This window comes from Chiloscyllium plagiosum, chromosome 21, assembly GCF_004010195.1.
Source record: "Chiloscyllium plagiosum isolate BGI_BamShark_2017 chromosome 21, ASM401019v2, whole genome shotgun sequence".
Taxonomy (NCBI): Eukaryota; Metazoa; Chordata; class Chondrichthyes; order Orectolobiformes; family Hemiscylliidae; genus Chiloscyllium; species Chiloscyllium plagiosum.
This window is the reverse complement of record NC_057730.1, coordinates 37,350,079-37,365,890: the sequence shown is the minus strand read 5'-3', so window position 1 is coordinate 37,365,890 and position 15,812 is coordinate 37,350,079. Positions and strand designations below refer to the sequence as shown.

The following is a 15,812-nucleotide window of genomic DNA, read 5'->3' as shown; positions in this document are numbered from 1 at the left end:
CGGCGGGAAAGGAAGAAGCGGAGGGCTTTGAGGCCTTTGTGATGGGGAATGGAGATGTATAGGGACTGGATGTCCAATGTGAAGATAAGGCGTTGGGGGCCGGGGAAGCGAAATTCATGGAGGAGGTGGAGGGCGTGGGTGGTGTCCCGAATGTAGGTGGGGAGTTCTTGGACTAAGGGGGACAGGACGGTGTCAAGGTATGCGGAGATGAGTTCGGTGGGGCAGGAGCAGGCTGAGACAATGGGTCGGCCGGGGCTGTCAGGTTTGTGGATTTTGGGCAGGAGGTAGAAACGGGCGGTGCGGGGTTGTGGGACTATGAGGTTGGAGGCGGTGGATGGGAGATCCCCTGAGGTGATGAGGTTATGGTGATGAGGTGATTGAGAGAGGGGAATCAAGAAATCCATGTCCCTGCCTTGTGAAATCCAGGCCTCAATTTATAAACCTCATTCATGGCTTATTTAATCACAAACAGCTCAAAGTTCTTCACAAAAGAAAATTACTGCTTTTGGAAATGCAATATTTTACAAACTAAATCTTTGTTAAAAATTCTATCTATTCCCCCTGCATATCTTCAAGGATCCATCACCATGCCTATTGATTGAAAATACTATCTCCTAAAATCTAACTTACATGTTCCACCTTAATGAATTAACATGTTAGAAATACATTTAACATCAGTGCAGTCGCTGTTATAACATCTATATTTGAGTCATTCAAAACATAATGGGTACAATTACAACATTTAAAAGACATTAGGATAGGTACATGGATGGGAAAGATTTAGATGGATATGGGCCAACCGCAGGCAAGTAGGACTAGTTCATCAGGACTAATGCATCAGATTCCTGATTAAAGGCTTTTGCCCGAAACATTGATTTTCCTGCTCCTCGGATGCTGCCTGACCTGCTGTGCTTTTCCAACACCACTCTAATCTTGACTGTTTCCATGCTGTTGGACTCTATGACTCTTTGATGAAGGCAGTAACATGGTGTCCCACAAGATTGTTACCTCTCTGAAAAACTGCCTAGCAGTGTGAAGTTAATAATATTCAAATAATTAATCACTCATTGTTGATTAGTTTGGGTTAGTTTATTTAAGAAAGTGAGACACATTTTGTACATTATGAAGCTGGCATTACAGCTGGCTTCTTTCTGTACGGCTTGCAAACTTGAAGGCAGAGTCACAACATTGTACACACACTTTAGAATACACCCATCTGTTCTGCCTGCTTTTGTTTTTGCTCTTTCTCTGCTTTCACAGGGCTGTAATGCCTAACTTTTAACTTTATCTCTCTATTTTTCTGATTTATGCCAAAGATTTTTGTATCCAGACACCTTTGTACCCAAGATGGTGCCAGAAATAGCGACTGATTACACTTTTCGCTGTACTCATGTCTTCCTGTAATTGAGTACAAGTGAAAATAAAACCTAATTCTAATTCTAAAGGCAAGTTCTCTCAAAGGCAAGAATCACAGGTAACAAACAGCAGCTTCTGTCTGTAACCAAACCAAGGAATCAGTAGACAGTGAGTGCGTTAACAGCTCTGCAAATGTCGGCAGCAGAAAAGTTGCAAATTTTCAAGGCTCTCCCATGAGATCACGGGATTATAAATGAGGATAATTTGCTATGTCCGGGATCCCGCAAGCAGCAGTGATCTAAATGCCCAGTATATCTATCTTTGGTGTTTGAGGGCAGAATGGTGGCCAGGGGTATCAGGAGAACTCACTGCTCTCCTGCTAATACTATCACAGATTTTCTACATTCAACAGAACCAGCAAAGGGTTGGATTAGCATTGCATTGGAAATGTGTAAAGTCATTCTGTAAATGTTTCATTGCCATAAATTTACCCACCCAGCATCCAACATAAAACAAACCATGAAAGGGAATTTAACAAGAAGGGTTTTTATGTTTGTCAGAGTTCTACTTACCAATTTATTATTCTCATAGACATTTTCTTTCTTAAGAGAATCAAAATCTCTGCAATTTAAACAGAAAAAGAACAAACAGTTATGTTTACATATAGCCATCGGCACAAGTTAAAATATCGCCAAGTCACTTTACAGTAGTCAAATTTAAATTGCTACAAGTACAAAAGCAGTTATGTTATTGGACTAAAAACCTGGAGACACAAACTCAAAATCCCAAAATGGCAGTTGAGGAATTTAAAACTTAATTAATTGAACAAAACCTGGAGTAACAAGTTAATAACAGTAATAAAAAATAGCCACATTTCAGGGAAATTCAGCCCCAAGTGTCGATTTCAGGGAGTTTGTGGCATGAAGAGTTTTAATACAAGTAATCAATCATGCCCCATGTTTAACTATTCTGTGTGTTCACACACTTAGGTGCCAGCAAAAATGGGCAAGTAGAACCAGCTTAAATACATAAAAAGGAATTGTTAATGTCCAAGCTGTGGAAAGCATGAAAGACAACATGATGCAATACCTTCGACAGGCTCGAGTTAGCAGGAATTCTGTAGGCACATGTGCAAATAGAAGGTAATGTTAATAAAAGCATTCTAAGCAGGCCTGAGAGAGAAGAAGGCAAAGAGAAAGAAACAGAGAAAAGCAGAGGAAAAAACTGACAGAGACAGACAGACAGAGAGAGAGGGAGGGATAGACAGAATGAGAGAGAAACAGAGAGAAGTAACATTGATAAGGAAGGGAAAGACAGCAGCATCCAGGATAAAGATTGATTACTCTCTGACTGGGTGAAGGAGATATTACATCTACCCAAAAACTGGAATGGACACTTCTGTTCTTTTTTTGTATGAAGGAAGATTAGAATTTGGATAATGAGATGATTATAGTATAAAGGTGCTCAACTTTTCTGAAATGGTTAAGAATTTCACCTTTTATCTAAGGCAAATCTCTCCCTTTGCCACTTGAATAAAACAATTGTAAAGCCTGTAGTCAGTCTCCAGCAATCTGTTAAGTCATGAAGATGACAGAACCCATCCACCACGTTAAATGTTCACTGGCTGCTCCACCAGAAGAATGGGAACTGTGTAGCATCTACAAGATTCACTGCAGCAACTCACTAAGGCTCCTTCAACAGCACTTGCAAAACCATGGCATCTACCGCTGAGAAGGACAAGATGCATGGAAACACCAGCAGCTGCAAGCTCCCCTTTCTGTCACTCACCATTCGGATTTGGAACTACACTGCTATTCCTTCATTGTCACTCCTGAGCTTCCTCTCTGACAGCACTGTGGCTGGCTCTACTCCACATTGAGTGCAGTGGTTCAAAGCAGCAACTCACCACACCATCTCAAGGGCAATTAAGGCCGGAACCTTGCCAGAAATATCCAAATTCTAATTGCAAATATAAAAATGAATTTTAAAAATAAAATGAGAATAGAACAAGAGGCAAGTTCTCGATCAAAAAGGTAAGTCTTACAAAGGAAAAGGTGGAAAAGTTTAGGGAAGGAATTTCAGGGGTTAGGGCCTTTATGGCTGAAGGCAGGGTCTTCTATAACAGAATAACAAAAACCAGGACCACGCAAGAGAACCAGGAATGAGGAATGCGAAAATCTTAAAGGTTTGTACAGTTTCAGAAGATAAGAGAGGTCACGAGGGGCAGGCCTTGAAGGGATTTGAATGCATAGTTAAGAATTCTAAATTTGTGCCATTGCTGGACTGGGATCCAATCTGAGAGAGTGGTCAGAGGAATGATAGTTAAACAGAACAGGAGAAGCAATGCAGCTTTAGAATTAAAAGTTAATACCCAGCCTCAATAAGTAATATATCAATCGCTCTTGGGTGTCTGAGCAGATAATTTTTTGAATTAACCCACATTATACAATTAGAACCATGACACACATAAGTCAATACTGAAGTAAAACAGATTATCCTATTAAAGTGTGAAGCAGAGCATAACAAAAATGCATCACCACCAGGCATTTTCCAGCTCCACTACATTCAACATACAGTTGACCTTCACAGAGTGTTGGTTATCCCAAGTCCTCTGTGCCACTGTTTCTCCTGCTTCCCACAGATATCAGAATTACTCTGTGGAGCAAGGGACACGTGAACCAAACAGGGAGGGCACGCCCACTAAAGGACAACATTCCAAGTTGAATACTGGAGTCAACTGCAGCTCAAAGGGTGAGTGATGACATTGCAGAAGGTACTTTGGGACATTTTGAGGTTCTGACTGATTCTATACAAGTAGAAGATCCGTAAGAATAAACACACTTTGGCAAATGCTGGGAGATCCTTACTTCACCACCCAAAGATGTCCCCCATCACCATTAATACATTTCTCTTGATGACATTGCCTCCATCCACAACCATATAAGAAAGGTCAGAATGACTAAGTGAATTAATAGTAATTGAGTATTGTTTTACTGGGACCCTATTATTAGAAATTTCACAGCTATCATTACACTTTACTGAAATCCGGGAGATGGAAGGGAGCCAGGGAAAGGTTGAAGATGAAGACTCATTGATCCATGCCAGGCTCATGTCATTTTTCCTACTGCCAAGCAACAGCACGGGACACGGCATTGGTCAAAGATCAGCTGGCTGCCTTAAAATGCAGAAAGGATTGCCGCATCAGATAAAGACCACAAACTGTATCCACATTCACATGCACATCCATATTTAGCACAACAGAGCAACAAAATTATCAATGAGTGACTCCCAAAGCAGTAGAACAAAGACCACAGCAGGAACTGGCCAGTGAAGGCATTCAATAGCAGGAAACATCACCTCCATCCATGACATATCGCAGGTGTCCATTTAAGTAAGTTCATTGTTTTTAGCTACAATACAGCCAAAGATTGCATCATGATTGACAATTATAGCTGCACATAATCATGGTTCACCATTTCCCCTCTCAGTTTAACAAGAGGCACACAAAGGGTCTACTTACAAGAACATTTCACCATGTGTTGTTCCAGCTTACGGATATTCTATAATTATTTTGCTAAGGGAGCAGTAAGCTTTATTTACTTACCTGCAATTTACAATTTAGAAGGGGCCAGACAGCAGGGTTATTCCAGAACCCAAGCCTGATTATCTTCTCATGCAATGGACCTTCCAAAAGATAGGCACTGACTCGTGATCAGGATCAGGAAGTACCTAGATTTCCACTAGTCACCTCAGTTGCTAGTGGTCAATACCTAGTGAGAAGCCAGAAGTTTGCACTAACTTGGCTGGACCTTTCAGAGAGCAAACCCCACTTCAAGGCGTAAGGTTATATTCTGGACTGAGAGGACAGTGCAGTCCTGAGGGATTGCATTGATGTCAAGAGATGTCAACTTGGATTGTGAACTTTCTAGAATTGCTTTGACATTTCCAAGAATTAAAAACTAATCTTCAGGCTTCCGCTGTAAGAAACACTTTAGCAGAGAAGGCCCATTTTCTCCTTTTCACAACTACTGTTACACTTATTTTACATCTCTATCACTCCTTTACCACCATACACACTCCTATGTCTTTTGCTGTGGGCATGCTCATAATGTGTTTCAATCTTGCTTCCCTCCTCCTCTGTCACTAGTACAAAAACCATAATTTTCCAGCTTTTCAGTTCTGATGATGAGTCAGACTGGACTCATATGCCTATGTTCTGCCCGCAAAAATGACCCTGAGCTTCCAGTTGCCTGCCACTTTAACACACTACCCTGTTCCCTGGTCAAAATCTCTGTCTCAGGCTTGCTGAAGTGCTCCAGCGAAGCTCAGCACTAGCTGGAAGAACAGCACCTCACTTTTTACTTGGGGACCCTCCAGCCATCCAGACTCAACATCGAGTTCAATAATTTTAGGGCCTGAACACTCGCATGTCCTAGTGCCCTATCCCACACACCAGGCCTTGTAATCACATAGTCTGCCTATCGGAAGGATTTTGTGAAACTTGAAAGGATTCAGAAAAGATTTACAAGGATGTTGCCAGGGTTGGAGGATTTGAGCTATAGGGAAAGGCTGAATAGGCTGGGGCTGTTTTACATGGAGCGTCGGAGGCTGAGGGGTGACCTTATAGAGGTTTATAAAATCATGAGGTGCATGGATAGGATAAATAGAACATAGAACATAGAACAATACAGCACAGAACAGGCCCTTCGGCCCACGATGTTGTGCCGAACATTTGTCCTACCTTAAGCAACCATCCATGTACCTATCCAATTGCCGCTTAAAGGTCACCAAAGATTCTGACTCTACCACTCCCACAGGTAGCGCATTCCATGCCCCCACCACTCTCTGGGTAAAGAACCCACCCCTAACATCGCCCCTATACCTTCCACCCTTCACCTTAAATTTATGTCCCCTTGTAACACTCTGTTGTATCCGGGGAAAAAGTTTCTGACTGTTTACTCTATCTATTCCTCTGATCATCTTATAAACCTCTATCAAGTCACCCCTCATCCTTCGCCGTTCCAATGAGAAAAGGCCTAGCACTCTCAACCTATCCTCGTACGACCTATTCTCCATTCCAGGCAACATCCTGGTAAATCTTCTCTGCACTTCCAAAATGGACAACCTCACACTTGGCAGGGTTGAACTCCATCTGCCACTCCTCAGCCCAGCTCTGCATCATATCTAAGTCCCTCTGCAGCCGATAACAGCCCTCCTCACTGTCCACAACTCCACCTATCTTCGTATCATCTGCAAATTTACTGACCCACCCTTCAACTCCCTCATCCAAGTCATTAATAAAAATTACAAACAGCAGAGGACCCAGAACTGATCCCTGCGGAACTCCACTTGTAACTGGGCTCCAGGCTGAATATTTACCATCTACCACCACTCTCTGACTTCGACCGGTTAGCCAGTTTTCTATCCAACTGGCCAAATTTCCCTCAATCCCATGCCTCCTAAATAGACAAGATCTTTTCCCCTGGGGTGGGGGATTCCAGAACTAGGGGGCATAGATTTAGAGTGAGAGGGGAAAAATATAAAAGTGACTTAAGGGGCAATTTTTTCACACAGAGGGTGGAGCATGTATGGGATTAGCTGCCAGAGAAAGTGGTGGAGGTGTACAATTACAGCATTTAAAAGGTATGTGGATGGGTATATGAGTAGGAAGGGTTTAGAGGGATATGGGCCAAGTACTGGCATATGGAACTGGATTAGGTTAGGATATCTGTTCAGCACGGACGGGTTGAACTGAAGGGTCTGTTTCCATGCGGTACATCTCTATGACTCTATGACACACAATCCATTGTTAGCCACTAACAGTCTCTATGAAGAGCTATTCACCCTCCCAGCCACTCCTTTGTCTGTCTAACTGTTCTTCTCTCTCTTTGGGCTTTATCCCCATCTATCATTTACTCCTTACACCCTTCCCCCACCCTATCTTCTGCCGATAAACCGACATCTTCCTAGCTACCATCAGTTCTGAGGAAGGGTCACTGGACCTGAAATGTTAACTCTGATTTCACTTCACAGATGCTGCCAGACCTCCTGAGATTCCTGGTTTTGTTTTCAGCTTTCCAGCAACGTGGAATGCCAGGAACCTCAATACTTTGCTTTTATTATAGTTAGATCTTCCACTGATTTCCTCTTGATGAACTAATCAAACACAGTATGTGTCTGGAAGTGTTTTGTCAACTGTTTGTTTCTCGATCAATTATTCTCTTGGAGCTAGTGAGACTCCTTTTGACGTCTTAAGGAGGTTAACGTCTAATCGTGCATTTTAGCTAAATTTTGTCTGCAAACAACTTCAATATTTTCACCTCTCTGCAAGCTTCTTATTTTACAGTGTAACCTGCAGTAAGCCTGGGTACTTGAAAGTCATTCTACCACATTTTCATTCTTTGTGGGATGTAAGTATTGCTGGCTGGCCAACTTATATTGCCTGTCTCTAGTTGCCCCCTTGAGAAGGTGGTAGTGAGCTGCCTTCTTGAACCGTTGCTGTCCACCTGCTGAGGATTGAACCCAATGCCAGTTCGAAAGGAATTCCAGGATTTTGACCCAGCGACAGCGAAGGAACGGCAATATATTTCCAGGTCAGGATGGTGAGTGGCTTGGACATGAATTTAAAGGTGTTGGTGTTCCCATGTATCTGCTGCCCCTTGTCCTTCTAGATGGAAGTGGTCATGGGTTTGGAATATGCTGTCTAAGGACCTTTGGTGAATTTCTGCAGTGCATTTTGTAGATAGATGCTACTGAGCATCAGGTGTAGGGAGTGGATGTTTGTGGAAGTGGATGTTTGTGGAAGTGGTGCCAGTCAAGCGGGTTGCTTTGTCCTGGATGGTGTCAAACTTCTTGAGCGTTGTTGGAGCTGCCCCCATCCAGGTGAGTGGAGAGTATTTCATCACATTCCTGACTTGTGCCTTATAGATGGTGGATAGACTTTGGATGTCAGGAGGTGAGTTACTCATCGCAGTATTCCTAGCCTCTGACTTGCTGTTGTAGCCATTGTGTTTATGTGGTCCAGTTGAGTTTTTGGTCAATGGTAATCCCCAGAATTTTGAAAGCGGGGATTCAGTGGTGATAACCACCTCAAGAGGAGATGGTTTGATTGTCTCTTTTTGATGATGGTCATTGCCTGGCACTTGTGTGGCGTGAATGTTACTTGCCACTTGTCAGCCCAAGCTTGGATACTGTCCTGATCTTGTTGCAATTGGACACAGACTGCTTCAGTATCTGTGGAGTTGCGAAGGGTGCTGAACATTGTGCAGTCATCAGCGAATGTACCCACTCCCGACCTTATGATGGAGGGAAGGTCATTGATGAAGCAGCCGAAGATGGGAGGGCCTAGGACACTACCGTGGTGAACTCTTGCAGAGATATCCTGGAGGTGAGATGGCTGGTCTCCAACAACCACAACCATCTTCTCAGGTGCCAGGTGTGACTCCAACAAGCAGAGAGTTTGCACCCGGATACCCATTGATTCCAGTTTTGCTCGGGCTCCTTGACGCCCTATTCAGTCAAATGCAACCTTGATGTCAAGGGCTGTCACCCTCACTTCACCTTTAGAATTTAGCTCTGTGTCTATGTTTGAACCAAGGCTGTAAGGAAGTCAGGAGCTGAAGGGCACTGTCAGAGCCCAAACTGGGCATCACTGAGCAGGTGCTGCTTGATAGCACTGTTGATGACCTCCTCCATCACTTTTATGATGATCGAGAGTAGACTGATTGGTCGGGTTGAATTTGTCCTGCTTTTTATATACCGGACATGCCCGGGCAATTTTCCACATTGTTGGGTAGATGCCAGTGTGATAACTGTATTGGACATCAGCAAGGGGAGCAGCAAGTTCTGGAGCATAAGTCTTCAGTACTACTGCTGGAATGTTGTCAGGGTCCAAAGCGTTTGCAGTATCCAATGTCTTGAACTGTTGCTTGATATCACATGGAGTGAAACAAATTGGCTAAAGACTGATATCTGTAATGCTGGGGACCATCAGAGGAAGCCAAGACAAGTAACCTCATTTCTTCAGATCTAAAACACTAAATACTTTCTTCCACACAATTTTTAAAGTAAAGGTCAGTGGCCAAAGTGTCCATAAATCACCTTACCAAAACTGCAGCTTAATTCCTGAGTACTAATTCTTTTAATTTTTCCTGACTTTCCTTTTTCTGCAAACATTTTCACTAGATTTCTTTAAACTGGATCATTTTCAGCTCAAAGTTTCATCTCTTGAGGCCTTCACTATTCGGTAGGCTGATTCAAAGTTTCTTTCCTGCACCTTTCATTCATACAGTTCAAAGCCAATGGTGGTGATGCTCATTAGGAGAGATGAGAAATCTCCTTTACACTCCTTTGCCTTCCCTTTCTGGTCGTTGTGCCATCCAGTTTTACTTTTAAAAGAGTAAGCTCACTTTTTTTCTTTTTGTTTTTTTTTTCTTCTGGGCCTTCTGGATTTTTTCTCCTCATAGTGTAGATCTTCACCCTTGCAACCATGTAGCATTTTCCAAGATGACTACCCCTGGTGCCCTTGTGGTATTTGATATTTGTTACCTCTGCCAGTATGTGGTACTGGATAACAAGGGTTGTTTGAGTTAGTTCACTGACATCAATCCTCTTTTGTCTTGAGCTACCTAGTAAATAGTAGCAGAGGAAACACCGCTGTAGAGTAGATACACAGCAAGAGCTGTTCTATAATAATACGGTCCGTTAATATCAATAAGTACAATTACATTTAGTAAGGCATAATTCCTGAATCCTTAAAGAGCTGGAGCACATGCATTGTTCTCTAAAAGCAAGAGTTGAACTCTGTATCTCTGCCCAGACTGTGTATAATCTTAGCATAATGGGTGAAACCAATGTAATATGAACATTAACCCCTTCAGAACTCTTGCCTTTTACAACAGGAAGGAGGGACTGAATAGGAATTTATACTGACAATTAACAATCATCCAATGGGCTAACACTATACCTGGTTGCTTTCTATTTACTGGGAGATGGGAGTTGGCCATGATCATGGTTATGGTGAGTGACCAATGGCAAGATAGTCAAAGGACAGGAAAGTTAGAAACAGAATGTCTTTTTGATAAAATCTCTAGGAATACTCTGAACAGAGTTGGCAATTCCTCAGTCAACGTTCAGTGATCTGAGGAACACATCCAGCCATTCAACGTGCTGGTCAAAAATCGGTCTCATGAACAACTTTTCTCCCTTAACTACAGAGTAACTCATCTCAATTTGTTGTGGGATCTTCCTGTATTTCACATGGTAGCTCTGTTTGGCCAAACAAGTCATGGCATTTCTGAAGTCACTCATCTGAGATGATCAATTTCTTGTCCACACCACATCTAAGAGCATACTGTGTACCTTGCATGTTTGAGGTTGAAAAGCAAATACCCAAGATGGGAAAAGGAAAATGTGCTACTGTTTAAATTTTTAGACTGAATCAGTTAATGTTTCCATTAATCATTAGCCAATCCTGTAAGGAACCTATGCAAATATTAGGTACCAAAGTGTTTAAACTGACTCTTGTTTGAAAAAGGATGCGTGAGCACACATTTAGGTGTGGCTCTACTGAATTTACACCCACCAGCTGAATTTCGGAGAAAGCACATGTGGAAATAGTGGTCACTACACAATGAATTAAAGCAAAAACCTAGTGAATGATGCATTGTGACTGCACAACAGGGCACAACGGTCAGACAACTGCGGCCAGAGTTGCTGTGGGCAAAATAACCATAGCAACCCAAAACTGAAAAGAATGATGCAGGAAGTGTGCAATAAACACATTTGTGATGATCTTTGTAATTCAACAGTGCCTTTCAAAGGACAGCAGAGACATTTTCTCAGGTTTTACATCCAATATTTGTCTCTTAACCTAAATTACCAAAGTAAAACATTAGAGTTTGTGGGATTCTGCCCTGCATCAATTGACTATTGCATTTCTTGCACTGTAAATAGTGTCTACTCTTCAACAAAGTACTTCACTAACTGTGAAGCATTGGGATATCAAGGAGGGGTGAATGGGGTGAATAAATGTAAGCTGTTTCTTTCTGTGTTTTACAGAAAATCTTTCAGGTTGCGGTTAACTAAACTATAATAGGACTCCTTGTAAACATCAATACTGAGAAGTCTCTTTGATTTCACAAAAGAACATTCCCCACAGGACAGAACTATGCAAGTCCAGAGAATGTGGGGAATGAGGAATTTTAATTACTGCCCACAGATGTACACAGGATGAATGCTAGCTCAGTGCAATCCATCTCCATCTGTTAGTTTCAAAACTAGGGGCGAATTAAATGGATGAAATGTTCCTTTTAACGAGCTTCTGTCTTCTCAAAGAATCATATTACTGCTTACAGTGAGCAGTTTTAATGGTCACACTTGAAAGTAAGTCTAAAACAGCATTGAACTAGCTTTCACAGCCTGCCGCTGAAGTGGGAACACAGGAACAGGAAGAGGCAGCCGGCCTCTCGAGTTTATTCGCTGTATAATTAGACCACATCTGATTTATGTCTTAACTCCATCCATGTCACCTTTGGTTGCGCAAACCTTAATACCCTGTCTAACAAAAATATCTGTTTTTACATTTTTAATTGAGCAGTTTATTTTCAAAGGATTCGTTTTAAGGGTTAGATTTCCAGTACCCCTTAGAGAAAGGGGGAACAGACGTCAAAGAGCAAGCTACACATTTTGGGGCTGGATTAACCACTCACCAATGATGTTTCAAGATGAGAGAATGATGCCGGATTGTGGAGGGGATGAGACTGTCACACACCTCCTTCTGGAATGTGCCTACACAAAGGAAGTCTGGAGAGGAATGCAGTGGTGCTTGTCGAGGTTCGTCCCAAGCAGCGCCATGACGTGGGACTCTATGCTCTACAGTCTGTTCCCCGGGACGCACACCGAGACGAACATCAACTGTGCCTGGAGGATCATCAACTCGGTCAAAGACGCTCTTTGGTCTGTCCGAAACCTGTTGATCTTCCAGCTGAAGGAGTTGATCCCAACTGAGTGTTGCAAACTGGCACATTCCAAGGTCGAGGACTACATGCTGAGAGACGCGCTGAAGCTTGGGGCAGCTGCCGCCAAGGCGCGGTGGGGACAGACCACTGTGTAAGGTCTGCCTGCCTAAGAAGAACAGGGGGCCCACTCAGAAATCGAGCCCCACTGATGCCTCAGCTAAATATCTGGATGGTCAGTGTACAGACTTGTATATACGAATGATTAATTCCAATCTCTGTATGTAAAGAAATGCAATGTGTGCATAAAAATGGCATGACCAATTGTATAGGTATCAAAATAATTTTATGAAGAAAGTATATTTTTGAAAGTTAAAAAATGGTGCTGGAATATGAATGGGTTATGGAGGTGATTGAAGGAGGAACAGGAGGAGAAGCACTTAATTATCCAGTGAGCTCCCTTGTCCCCACTACCTAGATGCATCACGCTTGGTGCAGCGACTGCTCTACCCGGGACCGTAACAAACTCCAGAAAGCTGTGAACACAGCCCAGACCATCATGCAAGCCAAACCTTCCATCCATTGACTCCATCTACATTTCTCGATGCCCCGGAAAGGCAGCCAATATCATCATAGACTCCTCCCATCTTGGTTATTATCTCTTCCAACCTCTTCCATCAGGCAGAAGATACACAAGCTTAAACACACGTCCCATCAGGTTCTAGAACAGCTTCTTCCCTGCTGTTATTAGACTTCTGAAATGGACCTTTCAAATTTCAAATCTAATGTTAATCTTGTTTTTTGTACACCTTCTTTGCAGCTCTAACTTTGTACAGGAACGTCGATTATCCGAATGGGATGGGTGGGTACTATTTCGTTCGGATAATCGATTAATCAGTTAATCAATTAAATGCCTTTCCTCTGGAGCTCAGTTTTTTGTTAGTCTGCTCCCCATTCAGGAAACAAGGCAGCAGCACACCATGCGTAAGCCCCTGCCCCCCAACCCCAGTGCGTGCTCCCCCCCCCCCCGCCAAGTCCAAGACCGGCCTCCACACAACACTGCCGCCCCACCCCCGTCCAACACCGTCTGTCCGTGCCCCCTTGCCCCCGTCCACCCCTGCCCCCTCTCTGGGGCAGCCAGACTGGACACCAACAACAAGGCTGCTGCTGCTGCCTTTTGAGGGGTGAGCCTCCAAACAGCGCGCACACACACACACACACACCCCCTACCTCTTTGACCGTTTCCACCTTTGTCCTGTACAGGGCAATGTTGGAGAGATTATCTGGGGAAGGAGGGTTTAGGGTACACTCCTCTGTAGAACTTCAGGGAAAGTGTGGGGGGAGAAAGGGTGGGAGGTCAGTCATTTGGAGATGGTGCCTGTTTAACCACTGTAAGCAAAAGACACGATCACTGTTGGAAACATGTCTTTGATGTAATGTTTCCATTGGGACCTCGTTATCTCCTTTGGATAATCTGATATTCGGATAATTGATATTCTGATAATCGAGGTTCCTCTGTATTCCTCACTCTGTTCAATCACCCTATGATCTTTGTGTTTTTGTATGTTATGATCTGCTGTTCTGCATGCAAAACAAAACTTTTCACTGTACTTTGGTACATGTGTCAATAATAAATCAAATCAAATCTCTATGACTCTATAAATCTCTTCCACCAAGTCACACAGTTTAGCAGAGGACACAATTGGGATTGAGAGAATGCCTTTTTGGCCAAATAGCCTTTTCAAATCTGGAGTGCAAATTTTACTGCTAAGCCACTGTGTCGAGCTCCCGGCCACATATTCAGGGCAGTTCTGGATGTTGTCTTACTGATGCATATCTGGGAGGGACTATCTCAAAGATAGAACATCTGGAATGTCTCCGAGTGACTGGTGGGGCCTATTACAAAAATAAATTAAGATCCTATTCATGGAAATTATCCCAACACTTCCATCTCAGAGGGTTATAAAATCCCTACAGTGTGGAAACAGGCCCTTCAGCCCAATGTGACCCTCCAAAGAGTGTCCTACTCAAACCCATTCCATTACCTTACATTTACCCCTAACCTACACATCCCTGAACACTATGGACAATTTAACTTGGCCAATTCACCTAACCTGCACATCTTTGGACTGTGGGAGGAAACCAGAGTACACCCACACAGAGAATGTGCAAACTCCACACAGTCACCCAAGACTGGCATCGAACCCAGATTCCCCAGCACTGTGAAGCAGCAGTGCTAACCATTGAGCCACTGTGCATCTATGGGCATTGCCTGTTCCTTCTGCTGTCTAAGACTTGGAGAATTATCAGATTGTGAGTACCTGGGAACTGGCAGCCTCCTGCAGAGATTGGCCTGCAATGACATGATGGAGTCTCACTCTGGCATTGAGAACTAAAGCAATGTCAAAGGGACATAACTATCTATAAACGATAGTTGTAGAGGAGTGGGAGGTTCTGGGAGGTTGCGAGGAGGAGTTAAAGCCCAGAACTCCTGCACTGAGTACCGATTCTCAACAGGGGTTGCTAATCATTCGGAAATGCCCTGCATTATTCAATGAACAAAGATTAATTTTCTGGATACTGTTTTCATTAAACCTGGAGGGGACATTAATCTTATGCGGGAAATAAATAATCATGTGCATTTCTTTTCTTCACTTACCGTTTAACATTTTTTCTTATTGGCTTAAAAATTATTGCAGTTAAGAGAAAAGGCTGTCTCACTGCGAGTGACATTGGAGCTGGGAGGGCACGTGATTAAAAACTCCAGGAGTATGACCAAATAGAGTTGGCACCCAGAGTGCCCAAGCTATTTCAGTTTCTCAGCTGCTGAACCAGTGGAGAAAGTCTGCAATAAAATGAGAAAATGCTGGAGAAATGTGATAGGTCTGGTTTTCTCTCCACAGACACTGCCAGACCTGCTGAGTTTCTCCAAGCATTCTCTCATTTTATAGCAGATTTCCAGCATCCACAATGTTGGTTTTTATAAGAATGCCTATATGTCAGTATGATTCCACTCTTTATGGTGAATTGGACTAAATGGCCACTCAGATAATCTCCATATCTATATGAATCCAGCCTGATAGTCATTGCTGCAGATGCTTGTCATAGAATAAAATGCAGCTTATAACAGGAATTGACATCTTCCAGAAGGAATAGAACCAATGAGCTGCACAATTTATTCCAACGTTATGGGAAACTCAGACATTCCTGATTCCAAGCAGAAACATTGTTTATTCGCACTTAGCATTCCATACCTGCGAGTTCATGAACTGTTTATCACACTACCTATCAGCTGGTGGTAATACTGGTTTGTTTCAGTGCTAACCATCAACCCTTTCCTGAACCCCATCTCCTCCCTTTCACCATCCATCTCCTAGACACCCATTTCCTCTTTCCTACTGTCCTTCTCTTGCACCCACATCTCCTCCTTCCCACCCTCCCTCTCCTGAATACCTATATCCTCTCACCATGCCTCTCCTGCACCCCCCATCTCCTTCCCAT

The 15,812-nt window shown here is 43.1% G+C and overlaps 1 protein-coding gene across 1 annotated transcript in view; it reads right to left on the bottom strand.

Moving 5' to 3' along the window:
• The window catches only part of micall2a (mical-like 2a), a 95,151-nt gene that overhangs the window by 69,626 nt on the left and 9,713 nt on the right, over positions 1-15,812 (bottom strand). The window contains exon 2 of the mRNA XM_043711848.1: positions 1,929-1,977. Within this exon, the coding sequence (XP_043567783.1) occupies positions 1,929-1,977 (49 nt within the window). The remainder of the gene's footprint in view (positions 1-1,928; positions 1,978-15,812) is intronic.